Below are 20,527 nucleotides of genomic sequence, written 5' to 3'. Positions count from 1 at the left end.
TTCGGTGCCCAGAGAGACTCAAAGCCTATTCCACAGACAGTGGAATAGGCAGAGGAAAACCACTGGCGGGCAGAGTAGTAGTGGGGAGTAGTGGGTGAAACCATTCACTTCAGAAAAAGGTGTGATATAAATAGAGTTTCCTTTCATTATGTGTTGTCGAATTCATCAAAAGATTTGAGGCCGGCCTCCCGGGTGGCGCAGTGGTCTAAGGCACTGCATCGCAGTGCTAGCTGTGCCACCAGAGACTCTGGGTTCGCGCACAGGCTCTGTCGCAGCCGGCCGCGACCGGGAGGTCCATGGGGCAACGCACAATTGGCCTAGCGTTGTTAGGGAGGGTTTGGCCGGTAGGGATATCCTTGTCTCATCGCGCACTAGCGACTCCTGTGGCGGGCCGGGCGCAGTGCACGCTGACCAGGTCGCTAGGTGTACGGTGTTTCCTCCGACACATTGGTGCGGCTGGCTTCTGGGTTGGATGCGCACTGTGTTAAGAAGCAGTGCGGCTTGGTTGGGTTGTGTTTCGGAGGACGCATGGCTCTCAACCTTCGTCTCTCCCGAGCCCGTACGGGAGTTGTAGCGATGAGACAAGACAGTAACTACTAACAATTGGATATCACGAAATTGGGGAGAAAAAGGGTGTAAAAAAAATTAGATACAGTGGGGAGAACAAGTATTTGATACACTGCCGATTTTGCAGGTTTTCCTACTTACAAAGCATGTAGAGGTCTGTAATTTTTATCATAGGTACACTTCAATTGTGAGAGACGGAATCTAAAACAAAAATCCAGAAAATCACATTGTATGATTTTTAAGTAATTCATTTGCATTTTATTGAATGACATAAGTATTTGATACATCAGAAAAGCAGAACTTAATATTTGGTACAGAAACCTTTGTTTGCAATTACAGAGATCATACGTTTCCTGTAGTTCTTGACCAGGTTTGCACACACTGCAGCAGGGATTTTGGCCCACTCCTCCATACAGACCTTCTCCAGATCCTTCAGGTTTCGGGGCTGTCGCTGGGCAATACGGACTTTCAGCTCCCTCCAAAGATTTTCTATTGGGTTCAGGTCTGGAGACTGGCTAGGCCACTCCAGGACCTTGAGATGCTTCATACGGAGCCACTCCTTAGTTGCCCTGGCTGTGTGTTTCGGATCGTTGTCATGCTGGAAGACCCAGCCACGACCCATCTTCAATGCTCTTACTGAGGGAAGGAGGTTGTTGGCCAAGATCTCGCGATACATGGCCCCATCCATCCTCCCCTCACTACGGTGCAGTTGTCCTGTCCCCTTTGCAGAAAAGCATCCCCAAAGAATGATGTTTCCACCTCCATGCTTCACGGTTGGGATGGTGTTCTTGGGGTTGTATTCATCCTTCTTCTTCCTCCAAACACGGTGAGTGGAGTTTAGACCAAAAAGCTCTATTTTTGTGTCATCAGACCAAAATTACCTTCTCCCATTCCTCCTCTGGATCATCCAGATGGTCATTGGCAAACTTCAGACGGGCCTGGACATACGCTGGCTTGAGCAGGGGGACCTTGCGTGCGTTGCAGGATTTTAATCCATGACGGCGTAGTGTATTTTACTAATGGTTTTCTTTGAGACTGTGGTCCCAGCTCTCTTCAGGTCATTGACCAGGTCCTGCCGTGTAGTTCTGGGCTGATCCCTCACCTTCCTCATGATCATTGATGCCCCACGAGGTGAGATCTTGCATGGAGCCCCAGACCAAGGGTGATTGACCGTCATCTTGAACTTCTTCCATTTTCTAATAATTGCGCCAACAGTTGTTGCCTTCTCACCAAGCTGCTTGCCTATTGTCCTGTAGCCCATCCCAGCCTTGTGCAGGTCTACAATTTTATCCCTGATGTCCTTACACAGCTCTCTGGTCTTGGCCATTGTGGAGAGGTTGGAGTCTGTTTGATTGAGTGTGTGGACAGGTGTCTTTTATACAGGTAACGAGTTCAAACAGGTGCAGTTAATACAGGTAATGAGTGGAGAACAGGAGGGCTTCTTAAAGAAAAACTAACAGGTCTGTGAGAGCCGGAATTCTTACTGGTTGGTAGGTGATCAAATACTTATGTCATGCAATAAAATGCAAATTAATTACTTAAAAATCATACAATGTGATTTTCTGGATTTTTGTCTCTCACAGTTGATGTGTACCTATGATAAAAATTACAGACCTCTACATGCTTTGTAAGGAAAACCTGCAAAATCGGCAGTGTATCAAATACTTGTTCTCCCCACTGTATATATATATATATATTTGAGGCCATACTAGTAAGGTTGGCAATACGAGAGGTCTTCAGACAGATTTTTGTATTATTTTCCTTGAAAGAACTAGTGGAATTTTGAGTTCTTCTCCTCTATTTGGGAAGTTGGTCTGCCTGTTCTTCAGTTTGAGAGAGATATTCTGAGAGCAGGTTTGAGTCTCTTTCCTCTGTACATAAAAAAAAAACGGTTAAAAACTGTATAACACAATAGTGTCTTTGGAAAACTGGTTCATATATTCCAAAGTCAATAGCAAATATGACTATGTATATATTTATGTCGCCGTTAATGTATTTAAAGCCTATTCCGGCAAGTTAACCAAGTATTTGCTGGCTTGGCTAGCCATGTTAACAAAGCGCTAACTAGCACTGTAACATGCTGACCAAACCAGACGTGCACCTGTATGCGCATGTTGATTTTGTACCCCCACACCAGAAACGATCAGGACACGCAGGTTGAAATATCAAAACAAACTCTGAACCAATTATATTAATTTGAGGACAGGTTGAAAAGCATTAAACATTTATGGCAATTTAGCTAGCTAGCTTGCTGTTGCTAGCTAATTTGTCCTGGGATATAAACCTTGGGTTGTTATTTTACGTGAAATGCACATGGTCCTCTACAAATAATCCACAGGTAAAACAAATTCCTTTCTCGTCATCTCTCCTCCTTCCTCAGGCTTCCTCAGGTTTTTTACTTCTTTGGACTTTATATGGTGGTTGGAAACCAACTTCACCGTGCATTACTACAACCAACTGGAGTGTGGACGTCAGTTCATCTTTCAATCACCCACGTGGTTATATGCTCCTAAACACCAATGAGATGGGAGAGGCCAAACATGCGGCGCGTTGAGCGTCACAAATAGAGCCTATTTATAATTTAGCACCTGGCCACGCAGACGCTCGCAAGCAGTGTGGTTGCAATGATTGAATAACATATATGTGTACATTGTTTTTGCGCACGCGCTGCGAGCGGTGTGGTCAGCATGTAAGTCAGTGCACTGTAATGTCACACTCGCTATTGCTAGCAGGTGATTTATTGAAATATGAAGTGAATGTTTTTTCATACTACCTTTACATTTTTTTAATAAAAAGGGTTGTACTTGTGCGCTGTATTTATGGATTGATGTCAGTGCCAATAACTGGAACGAATTGCAAAAATCGCTGAAGTTGGAGACTTATATCTCCCTCACTAACTTTAAGCATCAGCTATCTGAGCAGCTTACCGATCCCTGCAGCTGTACACATCCCATCTGTAAATAGCCCATCCAACTACCTACCTCATCCGCATATTGTTTTTATTTACTTTTTTTGTTCTTTTGCACACCAGTGTTTCTACTTGCACATCATCCTCTGCACATCTATCACTCCAGTGTTAATTTGCTAAATTGTAATTACATCGCTAATATGGCCTATTTATTGCCTTACTGTGTGACTAGGGTGGGCATTCTAGTTTCTTTATTTCTATGTTTTCTGTTTCTATGTTTTGGCCGGGTATGGTTCTCAATCAGGGACAGCTGTCTATCGTTGTCTCTGATTGGGAATCATATTTGGGCAGTGTAACGGTTTCTCTCCTCCTCTTCGTCCGAAGAGGAGGAGTAGGGATCAGACCAAAATGCAGCGGGTTGTGAATACATAATGAATTTATTCAAAGACGAAGACGAACACGAAAAACACTTGGAAAATTACAAAACAACAAAACGACGTAGACTGACCTAAAACATGAGAACTTACAAATACACGAAGAACGCACGAACAGACTACAAACCAAAGCTACAGTCCCGTGTGGTACGAACATACATACAGACACGGAAGACAACCACCCACAACAAACAATGTGAAACAACCTCCCTATATATGGTTCTCAATCAGAGGAAAACGTAAAACACCTGCCTCTGATTGAGAGCCATACAAGGTCAATTAAACCTGACACTTAACATAGAACAAACACAGACTGCCCACCCAGCTCACGTCCTGACCCACTAAACACAACTATACAAAAGGAAAACAAGGTCAGGAACGTGACATTACCCCCCCCCCCCCAAGATGCGGACTCCGGCCGCAAAACTCAACCTCAAGGGGAGGGTTTGGGTGGGCATCTGTCCACGGTGGCGGCTCCGGCTCCGGACGCTGTCCCCACACCACCATAGTCACTCCCCGCTTCCGTATCCCCCTCCCAATGACCACCCTCCAACTAAACCCACCTAAATTAAGGGGCATCACCGGGATAAGGGGCAGCAGCTCCGGGATAAGGGGCGGCAGCTCCGGGCTGAGGGACGGCAGCTCCGGGCTGAGGGACGGCAGCTCCGGGCTGAGGGACGGCAGCTCCGGGCTGAGGGACGGCAGCTCCGGGCTGAGGGACGGCGGATCCTGGCTGAGGGACGGCGGATCCTGGCTGGACGGCTCTGGCGGATCCTGGCTGGACGGCTCTGGCGGATCCTGGCTGGACGGCTCTGGCGGGTCCTGGCTGGACGGCTCTGGCGGGTCCTGGCTGGACGGCTCTGGCGGGTCCTGGCTGGACGGCTCTGGCGGGTCCTGGCTGGACGGCTCTGGCGGGTCCTGGCTGGACGGCTCTGGCTGGTCCTGGCTGGACGGCTCTGGCTGGTCCTGGCTGGACGGCTCTGGCTGGTCCTGGCTGGACGGCTCTGGCTGGTCCTGGCTGGACGGCTCTGGCTGGTCCTGGCTGGCTGACGGCTCGGGACAGACGGGCAGTTCTGGGCAGACTGGCAGTGCAGGCGGCTCTGGGCAGACTGGCACACCTGTAGGGAGGAGACGGAGAGACAGCCTGGTGCGTGGGGCTGCCACAGGACCCACCAGGCTGGAGAGACCTACAGGAGGCTTGATGTTAAAAGGCACCTGAAGGACCGGGCTGGGAGGGAGCACTGGAGCTCTGGTGCGCAGCCTTGGCACCACTCCCCCAGGCTGGAGTACTACTCCAGCCCGTACCCTCCAGAGTGCAGGCACAGGTTGAACCGGGCTGTGGATGAGCACTGGAGATCTAGTGCCTACTACGCGCACCTCTCCCTTAGGCTCCACTCCCACATTTGCCCGGTACGAGCGAAGCGTAGGCATAGGACGCACTGCACCCTCCCAGCGCCCCGGAGACACAGCACACAGAGCCGGCGCAGGATACCCTGGACCGAAACTGCGTACCGGAGACCAGACGGGCTGAGCAGGCACAATACGCCCCGGCTGGATGCCCACACTCACACGACACTTTCGGGGGTGACACCGTGCGCTTAACCGCATAACACGGTGCCTGACCAGTGACGCGTTGCTTATAATAAGCACGAGGAGTGCGCTCAGGTCTGCTACCTGGCTTAGCCACAGTCCTCTCTATCCCCCCCCCAAAAAAAATTATGGGGCTGCCTCTCGTACCTGTCGCGCTGCCTTGCTGCCTCCTCATATCGCCGCCGCTCAGCTTTCGCTTCCTCCAGCTCAGCTTTGGGGCGGCGATACTCCCCAGCCTGTGCCCAGGGTCCTTCTCCGTTCAAGATCTCCTCCCACGTCCAGGAGTCCTGGGATTTCTGCTGTTGCTGTCGCTGCCCTTTTCCCCACTGCTTGATCCTTGTTTGGTGGGTGGTTCTGTAACGGTTTCTCTCCTCCTCTTCGTCCGAAGAGGAGGAGTAGGGATCAGACCAAAATGCAGCGGGTTGTGAATACATAATGAATTTATTCAAAGACGAACACGAACACGAAAAACACTTGGAAAATTACAAAACAACAAAACGACGTAGACTGACCTAAAACATGAGAACTTACAAATACACGAAGAACGCACGAACAGACTACAAACCAAAGCTACAGTCCCGTGTGGTACGAACATACATACAGACACGGAAGACAACCACCCACAACAAACAATGTGAAACAACCTCCCTATATATGGTTCTCAATCAGAGGAAAACGTAAAACACCTGCCTCTGATTGAGAGCCATACAAGGTCAATTAAACCTGACACTTAACATAGAACAAACAACACAGACTGCCCACCCAGCTCACGTCCTGACCCACTAAACACAACTATACAAAAGGAAAACAAGGTCAGGAACGTGACAGGCAGCCTGTTTTTCCACCTTAGTTGTGGGTAGTTGTCTGTGTTAGTGGCCTATATAGCCCTAGTCAGCTTCACGGTCGTTTTTGGTATTTCTTGTTTTGTTGGCGACATTTATAACATTAAAAGAAATGTACGCTCACCACGCTGCACCTTGGTCCTGTCATTTCCACCCTGACGACGATCGTGACACTTACCTCCTTATGCCATTTGCACACACTGTATATAGACTTTTTCTATTATGTTATTGACTGTATGTTTGTTTATTCCATGTGTAACTCTGTGTTGTTGTTTGTGTCGCACTGCTTTGCTTTATCTTGGCCAGGTCGCAGTTGTAAATGAGAACTTGTTCTCTACTGGCCTACCTGCAAAAATAAAGGTGAAATAAATAAATCTTTTTTTTTTTAAACTTCACATTGAGGGCATGTATCATTACTGTTGCTCCTATCTAAAATCTATATTGTGTCTTACCTAACCAGTGAATGTGTGGCTGTGACCATCCTGTCAATGCCTGTCATCACTGTTTGATGTCTTTTGCTGCAGATAAAAACCAAGTCAACCTGAAGTGTGGGTGTCCGGGTGGCTATATAAAGTTGGTTACACCAGGCGCACAAGTTTGTGTCAAGAACTGCAATGCTGCTGGATCTTTCTCGCTCAACAGTCTCCCATGTGTATTAAGAATGGTTCACCACCCAAAGGACATCCAGCCAACATGACACAACTGTGGGAAGCATTGGAGTCAACATGTGCCAGCCTCCCTGTGGAACGCTTTCAACACCTTGTAAGGTCCATGCCCCAGCGATTTGAGGCTGCTCTGAGGGCAAAAAGCAGGGGGATGTGCAACTCAATATTGGAAAGGTGTCCTTAATATTTTGTACACTCAGTGTAGATCTGACATGCAACACATAATTGATGAATGGGATAACCACACTGTCTGTACTACATCAACCTCAACCTTGGTGAAGACGTGTGTTTTTAAAATAGATATGATACGTTCTAGGTGAGAACTGGAGAATTTCAGATTTCATACTGTAGCTGCTTTAGATATATAATTTGTCACTATTCAAACACTACCTGCCATTCAATATGCAATGTTTATGTTTTTGTAGAAAGGTCAAACACATTTTGGTCTACTTTCCTACATGTACATCTCTGAAGAACAGCTTTTAGCCAATCTGCTTCAGACAAAACTCCCCACAGTAGTTCTAACGAGAGCGTCTACCATTGAAAACTGGTCACTTTAATAATGTTTACATAGTGTTTGTTGTACTGAAATCGTTTCTGTAGTTAGAAACAGATCAGATTAGCATTCCTGCAGCATTATTTTGTTTAAATGTTATTTGATCTCTGAGAAATTAAAATAGTTGATTACTGACTTTATACAGTGTATGTACATACATACTGTTTTCTCTACGTAGCTCATCCTATATACTGTAACTTCTGCTGTACATACCCTTTCCTACTATACTGTATACTGTCCATACTGTCTATTCACACCACGGATGTATATTCACCGACTATGACATTGCTCATTCTGAGTTAAATGCTAAAATGTAATCTACGTAACCCCAGAAGTAATTATGTATCATGAGAGGGCCATAAACAATAACTAACAATGCTGCATACTCCAAGAAAGTGTCAAATGTCACCATTCTGGTAAAAATAGTTGTAAATTGCTGAGGTGTAGTCACTTTTGAGGGCTCAAGCTCTTCTTGTTTCTTCTTTTATATTTAATTTGATTTATTATTGTACTGTTAGACACTTACTGCACTGCTGGAACTAGAAACATAAGCATTTCACTGTACCTGCATTAACATCTGCTAATCTGTGGATGCGACAAAAAACTTTGATTAGATATGTTTTGGTTGGTCGCAGGGCCTTACCTTCACCACAGTAACCATGCCGTCATTGGTGTGTGGGTCGGTGATGATGGTGAAGTGACCTATGGGGTCACCGCTGATGATCCTGTACACAGCGTTCCAGTTGGGTGAGCGTGGCTGGTCGCGGTCAATCACGGTCAGGTTGGCAACCGCAACATTGATCCGGTTCTCTGGAACCTCCCCCGAAAACTGTGAGGGGAAAGAAAAAGGGAGAGAGAGATTAGAGGAAGTTAGAGGAAATCTTCTCCTTTGTAGGCAGTCAAATGGCTTAGTTATCATGTCACTCCACAAACTACTCCAGAGCATTAAACTATCTAAACACCCTACTGTCCTCTGCCTCCACGTTCTGTCTTGTTCTGAATCATTTTCTTGTTGCGCCCTCCTACTCCCATCTTTGGTGGGAACGGAGTATTCTTCCTTTCTGTTCTTCTGAGAGACTGAGGGAGGGAGAGAGAGAGCCTGATTTTGGGAGGGCTCAAGCAGCAGTGTACATGTGTTTGTGCCTCTTTCTGAGTGGGTTTTAGAGGTTCTGTCGCAGCAGAAACGTGCTTTGTCCTGATAAGACCACACAGCAGAAGAGTGAGCTGCTGCCTGTCATGCGTCTGTCTGTAATGGTTGGGAACTGATCACTGCTCTACAGCCGGTACAAGGTCAGGGTACTCTCTCTGCATGCCTGGACCGTACACAATAACAACATTAGCCCCCTTACCTACCCCTGACCCCCCAAATACCCCCTACCAACCTTACCTCCGCCCCTATCCACCCCATCACCAGCACAAGCAGTGGTTTCCGCATCTTTCTTCATCTCGTCATAGCAACAGGCGTGTAGTACAGCTATAGCGCCGCCACACAGAGTCACCGTGTCGTCATGGGTAACAGGCATGGAGGAGCCGTTGAGCCTCTTATGGTGAGTGTGGGATATCAAAGAGTAAAGCCCCGGCCTAAACACTCCCAACAGACCATAATACCCTGCCATGCCCTCACAGAGACACAAAGAGACACAGAGACACACAGAGACCCAGCACACAGACACAGGCAGATTAGGGAGCTGTGGCAAGAGGGTTGTCTATAGAGAACCAATGACATTCTTAAGGAAACAGAGGAGTGGTCCTGTTGGTCTGCTAGGATTGGATAAAGAGGCAGCGTGTGTGTACACTCTTAACTAAGTCTGCTTTGCCGCTGCTATCGGCTAGGCCAGGGTATACCACATACTAATTTGAGAAAATGTATCTCTGTAATAGGGACATGTAGGGACCACATATAACCACACTAAGGCAGGGGCGTGTACGGGAGGCAGGGGGAGGTGTATGGGAGGCAGGGGGAGGTATAGGGGAGGCAGGGGGAGGTGTAGGAGAGGCAGGGGGAGGTGTAGTGGAGGCAGGGGGAGGTGTAAGGGAGGCAGGGGGATGTGTAGGGGAGGCAGGGGGAGATGTAGGGGGAGGTGTAGGTGTAGGGGAGGCTGGGGGAGATGTAGGGGGAGGTGTATGGGAGGCAGGGGGAGGTATAGGGGAGGCAGGGGGAGGTGTAGGAGAGGCAGGGGGAGGTGTAGTGGAGGCAGGGGGAGGTGTAAGGGAGGCAGGGGGATGTGTAGGGGAGGCAGGGGGAGATGTAGGGGGAGGTGTAGGGGAGGCTGGGGGAGTTGTAGGTGGAGGCAGGGGGAGGTGTAGGGGAGGTAGGGGGAGATGTAGGGGGAGGCAGGGGAGGTGTAGGGGGAGGAGTAGGGGAGGCAGGGGAAGGTGTATGGGAGGCAGGGGGAAGTGTAGGGGAGGCTGGGGGAGGCTGGGGGAGGTGTAGGGGAGGCTGGGGGAGTTGTAGGGGAGGCTAGGGGAGGTGTAGGGGGAGGCTGGGGGAGGAGTAGGGAGAGACTGGGGGAGGAGTAGGGAGAGGCAGGGGGAGGTGTAGGGAGAAGTAGGGGGAGGTGTAGGGAGAGGTAGGGGGAGGTGTAGGGGGCGGCGGGGAGAGGCAGAGGGAGAGAGGGCGGTGCAGGCAAAGCTGGTGTTCCTACTGGCTGGGGTTATTCCTCACTACTGAGCATGGGGTACACACACATGCATGCACGGACACAAAGACATCTACTTTTTTCTAAAACACACAGGACAAAACTACACACCAACACACACACACATAAGCTGTGTTTGAACACCCATACTAACGTACTGTATACCACATACTTATTAATGAGTATATACTACATACTATAAATTCATTTTAGTATACTGTAAACGAACGGTATCCTTTCAGTTGATGGTACTAGCGCTTCACCTGTCTCCCGGAAGTTGATGCTGTTGCTATGCAACTTCTGGCTAGCTTGTTAGCATAACACATTACTAGCTAGACATCTTACGACTTCATTAACAATGTCCATTGAGAATGCACAATGACCATCCCACTTAGCCATGCTAAGAAGGACGTGAATAACCAACTCAATAAACGTTGGGTAGTTAGTTAGATAGCATATAGTTAATATACTGGCAAGTTCGATGTATTAGTAGCCAACTACATACTGCTGTAATGATATGCTATGCGGTTCGTAAGGATAGCGTAGCTAACAAATTGTCACCCAACATAACGTATAATGTAACTTATTTGAAAAGTCATTACTTTATTACATTGCTCAACATTTTCTTAACGTTTGTCATAATTAGTTAAAGTAATGAATTTGTATCTGCTCTCATTGGACTTTGGCAGCATATTTTCCACCATTTTCTTAAAATCTGAAAACGTTGTGAAAACGCCACTCCCATTTTCTGAAGAATTGCATTATGGGCCCTTAAAGCACAGAATAGTGTCCACTGCTTGTATACTTCTTATTTTGGGCGAATGTAGTTCGACATCCGGGAACTTTTGGCATACTAACTATATCCATACTATGACCAATAAACATACTACATACTCAATTTACGTCACAAATAGTATGATCAGTGCGGTTAGTATGAGTATTCGAACACAGCAATACTCTATTACAGATAATCACACAAACAGACAAACACATCCACTTTGAAACACACACAAACCCCACCCACTGCCTGTCTGCCCACCTTGAAAAATAGGCCAGCCTCTGATAGGCCTGATGAAATATTAATCTCAAACATTAAAGAGAAATTCCCCAAACGTTCTATTTCTGGGACGCTTTGATAGATTTACTGCAAACCCTAAATATTTGCATAATGGCCTGCGTTGTCGACAAAATTGATTTTATGTAGCCTACTGGTGAACTGAATGATTTATAGAGGGAGCTTGTAAAAAGTGCTCTGCTCATCGTGGCTCCAAGACCTTTACTTTGCAAAATAACAGGGCCAATCATCATCAATATCAGCCAGAACATTTATTTAGCTACCCCCATCTGTGCTGGGTGATTGAAATGCACTTTAACCCACACAAATACAGTGGATGAGACTCCATCCGTTTCAAACTACTATCATCAATACGCTACCACAACTGTAGAATCCTAATGCAGTAAAGAAGGCTCTGATTTAAAATGGGCCTGACTGTGTGTGTATGTTCTCCGAATGGACATAGTATAGCTAGAATAGTACATCATATCTAATACTGTAGCTCCTTAGTCGCTTCTTACCTACCACGCTCTCTTCACTCACTTCTCCTTTAACCCACCACCAGATGGGTATAAATAAAAAAGGAAGACATTGAATATCCCTTTGAGCATGGTGAAGTTATTAATTACACTTTGGATGCTGTATCAAGTCACTACAAAGATACAGGCATCCTTCCTAACTCAGTTGCTAACTCAGAAGGATTTCACCATGAGGCCAATTGTAACTTGAAAACAGTTACAGAGTTTAATGACTGTGACAGGAGAAAACTTAGGATGGATCAACAATGTACTGTAGTTACTCCACAATACTAGAATACAAATATTCCAAAACATGCATCCTGTTTGCAATAAGGCACTAAAGTAAAACTGCAAGAAATGTGTCAAAGAAATGTACTTTATGTCCTGAATACAAAGTGTTATGTTTGAGGCAAACACAACACATCACTGAGTACCACTCTTCATATTTTAAAGCATGGTGGTAGCTTCATTATGTTATGGGAATGCTTGTCATTGGCAAGGACTAGGGAGTTTTTTATGATAGAAAGACTAGAGCTAAGCACAGGCAAAATCCTAGGGGAAAACCTGGTTCAGTATGCTTTCCACCAGACACTGAGAGACAAATTCACCTTTCAACAGGACAATAACCTAAAACAACAGGCCAAAAATCATTGCACTGGAGTTGCTTACCAAGACGACATTGAATGATCCTGAGTGGCCTAGTTACAGTTTTGACTTAAATTGGCTTGAAAATCTACAGAAAGACTTGAAAATAGCTGTCTAGTAATGATCAACAACCAACTTGACAGAGCTTGAAGAAGTACAAAAATAATAAGGTGCAAATATTGTACAATCCATGTGTGCAAAGCTCTTAGAGATTTACCCAGAAAGACTTCACCAAAGGTGATTCTTACATGTATTGATATTTTAGTGTTTAATTTTTATAACTGTTTTACAATTGTTCTAATTTTTTCCACTTTAACTATACAGTGAAGTTTGTGTAGATCGTTGACAAAATGTTTTAATTAAATCCATTTTAATCCCACTTTGTAACACAACAAAATGTGGAAAAAGTCAAGGGGTGAGAATACAGCACTTTCTGAAGACACTGTATGTGTGAAGCATCATAATCTAAACTGTTAGGTCATCTTTCTGATGTCCCTTTCTTTCCTCTTACTTCTGTCTCTTACCTTTCTTATATCCCTGTCTTCCCTGCTCTCTCCCCATCTCCCTCTCTCTTGCTAAATGTCCTTCGTTCCTCCCCTTCTTCCTCACCTCTCAGTGCTCTCCTAATGATTGTACCGTGAAGCTCTCCACCTGAATAAGCTGTTTCCTGTTGCACTGGAGTGCTGATAAACAGCTGAATCAATCAGCTCAGATCACCCCCTGGGCCACCGGAGGGCTCAGCACGCCTTAATGACTGACACAGGGTTAATGACACACACACACACACACACACACACACACACACACACACACACACACACACACACACACACACACACACACACACACACACACACACACACACACACACACACACACACACACACACACACACACACACACACACGACTAAACACGCTCAAGGACCTGTCCCCAAATTTTACAACAATCTCAGATCAACGCTAAAGCGTCTCTCTCTCTCTCTCTTTCTTTCTTTCTCACCTCACCTTCTCTAGCTGATGGGGTGTGAGAGGGATATTTCATTGTGTTTGCCACATAAGGCATATAAGTTAACTCATACAAACTATTACCACCTGCCACCTGCACTGTGTAGTACCTGTCACACATACCCGGGACCCAGATTCCAATTCAGCTCATGTCCTGACATATCTTTGCTTACAACCATAAGATGAGTTATCTTCTTAATTGCTTACACATAAATAACTTAAAAGGTCTGAAGTATACCTCTCCTCTGCTATACACACCCTCACACACTCCAACAAAATAACACAGAATCATTTCTCCCTATACACCATTGTGTCAAGCACCTCGCTGTAGAAATTAGTGCCAAAAACTCCCCTTGCTGTTTCCTCTCAGCTAACCCTCCCTTACTCTTTTAGCCATCATACCCATTCCAGCCATCTGGACAACAAATAACTTTTGGAGTTTTCTCAGTTCCCAACTATCAGGAATACTGCTTCTACTCCCTGCCTCCCCCCACCTCCCACCTCCACCCGTCATCACCCCGCCCCACCTCCCCTATCCCTGCATCCCTCCACTCACCCTCCACACATTTACTATGTCTTACAGCATAGTGCCTCCAGGGTATGATTGTGTGTGTGTCTGTCTGTCTCTTTGATGTGTGCGTGTGCATGCACTTTTTGAGACCAGGCTTGGTTAAGAGGTACTCATCACTGCTGGGGGAACTATAACAATCAACATTCCCCGGGTAAGCAGAAGATGTATGGATACGTTGGCAGCAATGTGTGCTAGTCTCCATGCCGTTTGATCACACACTTCATTCTTTACTTTGATTTGGTCCTGTGCCTCCAGGAATGACCTTTTCTTTTATATACGTTAAGGATCATCCTCATAACCATTATCACCACTATTATCATAAGTAGGTCTACTTGCTATTATTTTCTGGGTGATGAAAGCTGAAGATTGGACATTTATTTCACTCAGGTCAGGTGTGTGTGCTTTTTTTGAGATGATGCAAGGGCTGTGTTTCACCCCTTCCCCTCTCCCGCTCTCCTCCATCTCCCATACCTTCCCCATCTTCCCCCTCCCCTTTCCCTCCCCCTCCATGTTCCCCTCCCTCCACTCACAGTTCTGGAGGTGAGCTCGGGTGGGTTGTCATTGATATCTGTCACAGAGATGATGGCGGTGGCCGTGTTGGACAGGCCAAAGTTTAGGTTGCCCTCCATGTCCGTGGCCTGGACGATGATGCTGTACTGGGACACTTTCTACAAGACAAACACGCAGAGAGAAGAATATAAACAGTTAAGCAGAGCAACCAGTGATCAAACATACACAGAGTCAAACAAAGCACTCAATGGTCAAATACACCGAGTGTACAAAACATTAGGGACTCTTTCCATGACATAGACTGACCAGGTGAATCCAGGTGAAATCTATGATCCCTTATTGATGTCACTTGTTAAATCCTCTTCAATCAGTGTAGAGGAAGTTGAGGAGACAGGTTAAATAATGCATTTTATGCCTTGAGACAATTGACACATTAATTGTGTATGTGTGCCATTCACAGGGTGAATGAGCAAGCCAAAAGATTTAAGTGCCTTTGAATGGGGTATGGTAGTAGGTGCCAGGCAAACCAGTTTGAGTGTGACAAGAACTGCAACGCTGCTGGGTTTCCTGTGTGTATCAAGAATGGTCCACCACCCAAAGGAAATCCAGCTAACTTGACGCAACTGTAGGAAGCATTGGAGTCAACATCGGCCAGCATCCCTGTGGAACGCTGGACACCTTGTAGAGTCCATGTCCCGACGAATTGAGGCGGTTCTTAGGGCAATAGGGGATGGTGCAACTCAATATTGGGAAGTTGTTCCTAATGTTTTGTGTACTCAATGTATACACAACTGCATAATGAGTACAAGGAGGTCAATGTATCATTTTCTTTAGGTTGTGCAGAAACAATAATCAATTTTACACACCAGACATTTTGTCTCTCTCTCACACACGTTAGGTTGCCTCTACACCCATGGTTCTCTCCTCAGCAACAAACCTTGAGCCTGGTGACAGCTTTTCCAGTGTGGGCTGGTCAGTCTGTCTGTCTGACGTAATTAGAAGCAAAGGGATTTGTTTATCCCCTCCCCTGGCTGTCCCCTCCCCTGTTCTTCCTACTCTACACCTTACACCTGTACCTTAGCACCTACCCCGGGCCCCATCACTCACCTTAATGGGAGCCAAGGCACTTTGAAAAGGAACACTGTGGTGAAATTGTTCTTGGAGCTGTGTGTAGGGCTGTGCCGGTGATGACATTTCGTCAGCTGGTAATTGTCAAGCAAATTACTGCCGGTCTCACGGTAATTGCCAGTTAATTAGCATAAACACGTTTAGCATCTCCTGGCTTCCACACATAGCCTACAAGCCCTTTGGAACCTCTACATTTTAAAAAGTCTAATAAATCCATGTAATATAGCCTACACCATCACAATAAATCCATGATATATTTAGACAGGTCTAAAGAAATATGATATGAAGAAAATGTTGTCTATTTCGGATGGACAGAATAGCATACTCTGAGTTGTTCTTATGTTAGGCCCTGATATGGCTACACTAGTTAATTTAGCAGACAAGATTTGCTTAGAATTCTGTGGCAATCTTTTTAATTATTTGATATAATGAAGAACACAATTGAACACAGCTTAATAAAATAGAAAGGCTATTTTCTTCAAACGTTTTCAAAGGAAGGGCACACATGTGGCTATTCTGTGTTGAGCGGTTAACAACAAAACTGATCCTCCTTATATGCTTAATTTAGAGTTATTTATGCAACTTTATTTGTGATACAAACGTTGGGCTATATGTTTTGCTGTTTAATACATTCTAAGGCTGCATGATGGAACTCCAATGATGATTTGAAAAAAGTTGCAATCTGCCCACATTTTATCAGTCTCTAATTCACAATTTGACGAGCACTTGATAATATTCTCACCAAGTCTCAAATTTCCCGGCAGCATCCCCCTTGTGTGGCCATAATGCACCCTAAAAAAAATCCATGCCTTTTGCAGCCAAAGTGGCCGTTGTGCCCTTGGGTTGAATATAATAAGCGAATTATAATTCCCTTCTCCCGTCTGCGGTGCTCCGAAGCACCTCTCACTCACATGGCTCTCTCAGATGTAGCCAATGCCCGTCACGTGATCAGGTCCTTTTCACAGGTATTTCAGCTAAGAAGTAGGCTACAAGTAAATGAATTCAAATAAGATTTTATTGGTCACATACACATATTTGGCAGATGTTATTGCGGGTGTAGCAAAATGCTTGTGTTCCTAGCTCCAACAGTGCAGTAGTATCTAACAATTCACAAATATACATACAAATCTAAAAGTAAAAGAATGGAATTAAGAAATATATATAAATAAACTCAGCAAAAAAATAAACGTCCCTTTTTCAGGACCCTGTCTTTCAAAGATAATTCGTAAAAATCCAAATAACTTCACAGATCTTCATTGTAAAGGGTTTAAACACTGTTCCCCATGCTTGTTCAATGGACCTAAGGCTAGGTCAAAATATTTTTCCACCGGCAAAGGTTTCATAAATTCACAAATAGCGATTAAATATTCATTTACTTTTTGAGAATCTTCCTCTGATTTGTCATCCAAAGGGTCCCAGCTACAACATGTCGTGTCGTTTTATTAGATAAATGTCACGCCCTGACCTTAGAGATCCTTTTTATGTCTCTATTTTGGTTTGGTCAGGGCGTGAGTTGGGGTGGGCATTCTATGTTTTGTGTTTCTATGATTTGCTATTTCTATGTTTTGGCCGGGTATGGTTCTCAATCAGGGACAGCTGTCTATCGTTGTCTCTGATTGGGAACCATACTTAGGTAGCTCTTTTTTCCACCTGTGTTTGTGGGAAGTTGACTTTGTTTAGGGCACATAGCCTTTGAGCTTCACGATTTGTTTTTGTAATGTTTATTGTTTTGTTCGGCATCATTTTGATTTAATAAATAAAATGTACGCTCACACACGCTGCACCTTGGTACTCTTTTTCCAACGGCCGTGACAATAAAATCCTTCTTTATATCCCAAAAATTCAGTTTAGTTGGCGCCATCGATTTGAGTAATCCACTCATTCAACATGCAGAGAAAGGAATCCAAAAAGCTACTTCTAAACTGTTAAAACAAGTCAAAATACATTTCTATTCTACTCAGATACATTTTAGGGTAATTAAACTATAAAATTTAATACGGAAAGAAGTATGTTCAATAGGAAAATGATATTAGCAGGTGCGTGTCCTCTTCATCGCGTGCGCATACACTGATTTCTAAGTCTGTGTCCCTGTATCAAAACTCGTTATTCTTCCTCGTTTGGGAAGAAACAAGCCTGAAACCTTGAACAAAGACTACTGACATCCAGTGGAAGCCATAGGAATTGCATACTGGGAGCTAGATTACATTTTTTACCAAAACATTCCATTGGAAGAGCATGTGCTCTCAAAAAAAAAAGATTTCCGGTTGGTTTTTATTTGGATTTACTCCTACCATATCTATTGTGTTATACTCTCTTACATTATTTTAACATTTCTACAAACTCAAGTGTTTTCCAATGGTACCAATTATATGCATATCCTGGTTTCAGGTCCTGAGCAACAGGCAGTTTACTTTGGGCACGTCAGTCAGGCGGAAATTGAGAAAAATAGACCCTATCCTGAAGAATCATGAACAATTAATGAACATGCACCTGTGGAACGGTCGCTAAGACACTAACAGCTTACAGACGGTGTGCAATTAAGGTCACAGTTATGAAAACTTAGGACACTAAAGAGGCCTTTCTACTGACTCTGAAAAACACCAAAAGAAAGATGCCCATCTACGTGAACGTGTCTTAGGCATGCTGCAAGAGGCATGAGGACTGCAGATGTGGCCAGGGCAATAAATTGCAATATCCGTACTGTGAGACGCCTAAGACAGCGCTACAGGGAGACAGGACGGAAAGCTGATCGTCCTCGCAGTGACAGACCACGTGTAACAACACCTGCACAGAATCGGTACATCCGAACATCACACCTGCGGGACAGGTACAAGATGGCAACATCAACGGCCCGAGTTACACCAGGAACGCACAATCCCTCCTTCAGTGCTCAGACTGTCCGCAATAGGTTGAGAGAAGCTGGACTGAGGGCTTGTAGGCTTGTTGTAAGGCAGGTCCTCACCAGACATCACCGGCAACAATGTCGCCTATAGGCACAAACCCACCGTTGCTGGACCAGATAGGACTGGCAAAAAGTGCTCTTCACTGACGAGTCGCGGATTTGTCTCACCAGGGGTGATGGTCGGATTCGCATTTATCGTCAAAGAAATGAGCGTTACACCGAGGCCTGTACTCTGGAGCAGGATCGATTTGGAGATGGAGGGTCCGTCATGGTCTGGGGCTGTGTGTCACTTTAAAGTGACCAGTTCCATTTAAAGTGACCAGTGATTCCATGTCTATGTACATTGGGCAGCAGCCAGGTCGCAGTTGTGAGTGATGGCTATTTAACAATCTGATGGCCTTGATATAAAAGCTGTTGTTCAGTCTTTTGGTCCCAGCTTTGATGCACCTGTACTGACCTCGCCTTCTGATAGCGTAGTGAACAGGTTGCGGTGGTGCAGTTGCCGTACCGGGCTGTGATACATCTAAATTGTACATATGTAAAAGTTTGTGAGGGTCTTAGGGGCCAATCCTAATTTCTTCAGCCGCCTGAGGTTGAAGAGGTGCTGTTTCACCTTCTTCACCACACTGTCTGTGTGGGTGGACCATTTCTGATTGTCATTGATGTGTATGCCGAGGAACTTGAAGCTTTCACCTTCTCCACTGCGATCCCGTTGATATGGATAGGGGCGTGCGCTCTCTGTTGTCTGGTGAAGTCCACTATCAAGTCCAAATCCTTTGTTTTGTTGACGTTGAGGGAGAGGTTATTTTCCTTGCACCACTCCGCCAGAGCCCTCAACTCCTCCCTGTAGGCTGTCTCGTTATTGTTGGTAATCAGGCCTACAACTGTTGTGTCGCTTGCAAATTTGATGATTGAGTTGGAGGCGTGCGTGGCCACGCAGTCATGGGTGAACACTCAACCTAACCTGGACGACACTGGGCCAATTGTGCGCCACCCTATGGGAATCCCGGTCCCGGCTGGTTGTGACACAGCTTGGGATCAAACCCCAGGCTGTAGTGATGCCGCAACACTGAGATGCAGTGCCTAGACCGCTGCGCCACTTGGGAGGCACCATCAGACTATTCTTAATTTAATGTTATCTTTACATATACTAAATCATATATATTCCTTTTGACTTAAAATGGACCATTATCATGGAATGAGATGTTTTACGAGCAGTTGTCTGCAGACTTTTGGTCATGTAGTTTGTATAGGACCAAGGGAAACCACAACAGCTGTGCCACTCTGCTGAGCTGTCCATGGTGCTGCAACCAACCCTTAGAACGCTGAAATATTCAAAGAGATTTGATTATAACGGTATGTACATGTGTTTTTGTGAAAAGTGTTTGTTTGTGTGTCCTTCCCTCTCTTCCACCTGTACCAGACTGCTGTTAATGGGCTACAGACAGCAGGCAGGCAGGCAGGCAGGCAGGCAGGCAGGCAGGCAGGCAGGCAGGCAGGCAGGCAGGCAGGCAGACAGACAGACAGACAGACAGACAGACAGACAGACAGACAGACAGACAGACAGACAGACAGACAGACAGACAGACAGACAGACAGACAGACAGACAGACAGACAGACAGACAGACAGACAGACAGACAGACAGACAGACAGACAGACAGACAGACAGACAGGACCTGGGAGATGTCAGGATAATATGTCTCTTTCCTGGAATTCCCAATTACACTCCCAGTGTCTCCCTCCACTGCTAATTACAGAGTAAATATCCCAATTAGACTGTGACTCCAAATCAGGAGGATTAGACAGCTCAGCTCAGCAGCAGCCTCTCAACCCCCCATAACCACACACACATTCACATGCACTGACACACACACACACAGTGACATCCACATGGACACACAAGCGTGCACATACACATGCATACATGCACACACACACCCTCCCACAGAAACACACATGCTTGCTCTTTATTTTCTTAACATGTTGTCT

At 45.6% G+C, this 20,527-nt stretch overlaps 1 protein-coding gene across 1 annotated transcript in view; it reads right to left on the bottom strand.

The window, feature by feature from the left end:
• Positions 1-20,527, bottom strand: part of LOC120061310 (cadherin-4-like) — a 540,424-nt gene that overhangs the window by 41,671 nt on the left and 478,226 nt on the right. Inside the window, exons 9-10 of the mRNA XM_039011027.1 lie at positions 14,527-14,664; positions 8,206-8,391 (exon numbers count right to left, since the gene is read on the bottom strand). Of these exons, the coding sequence (XP_038866955.1) occupies positions 8,206-8,391; positions 14,527-14,664 (324 nt within the window). The remainder of the gene's footprint in view (positions 1-8,205; positions 8,392-14,526; positions 14,665-20,527) is intronic.

The sequence above is a fragment of the Salvelinus namaycush genome, chromosome 16, assembly GCF_016432855.1.
Source record: "Salvelinus namaycush isolate Seneca chromosome 16, SaNama_1.0, whole genome shotgun sequence".
NCBI lineage: Eukaryota > Metazoa > Chordata > Actinopteri > Salmoniformes > Salmonidae > Salvelinus > Salvelinus namaycush.
The sequence above is the reverse complement of the archived record's forward strand: the minus strand, read 5'-3'. Positions and strand labels throughout refer to the sequence as shown.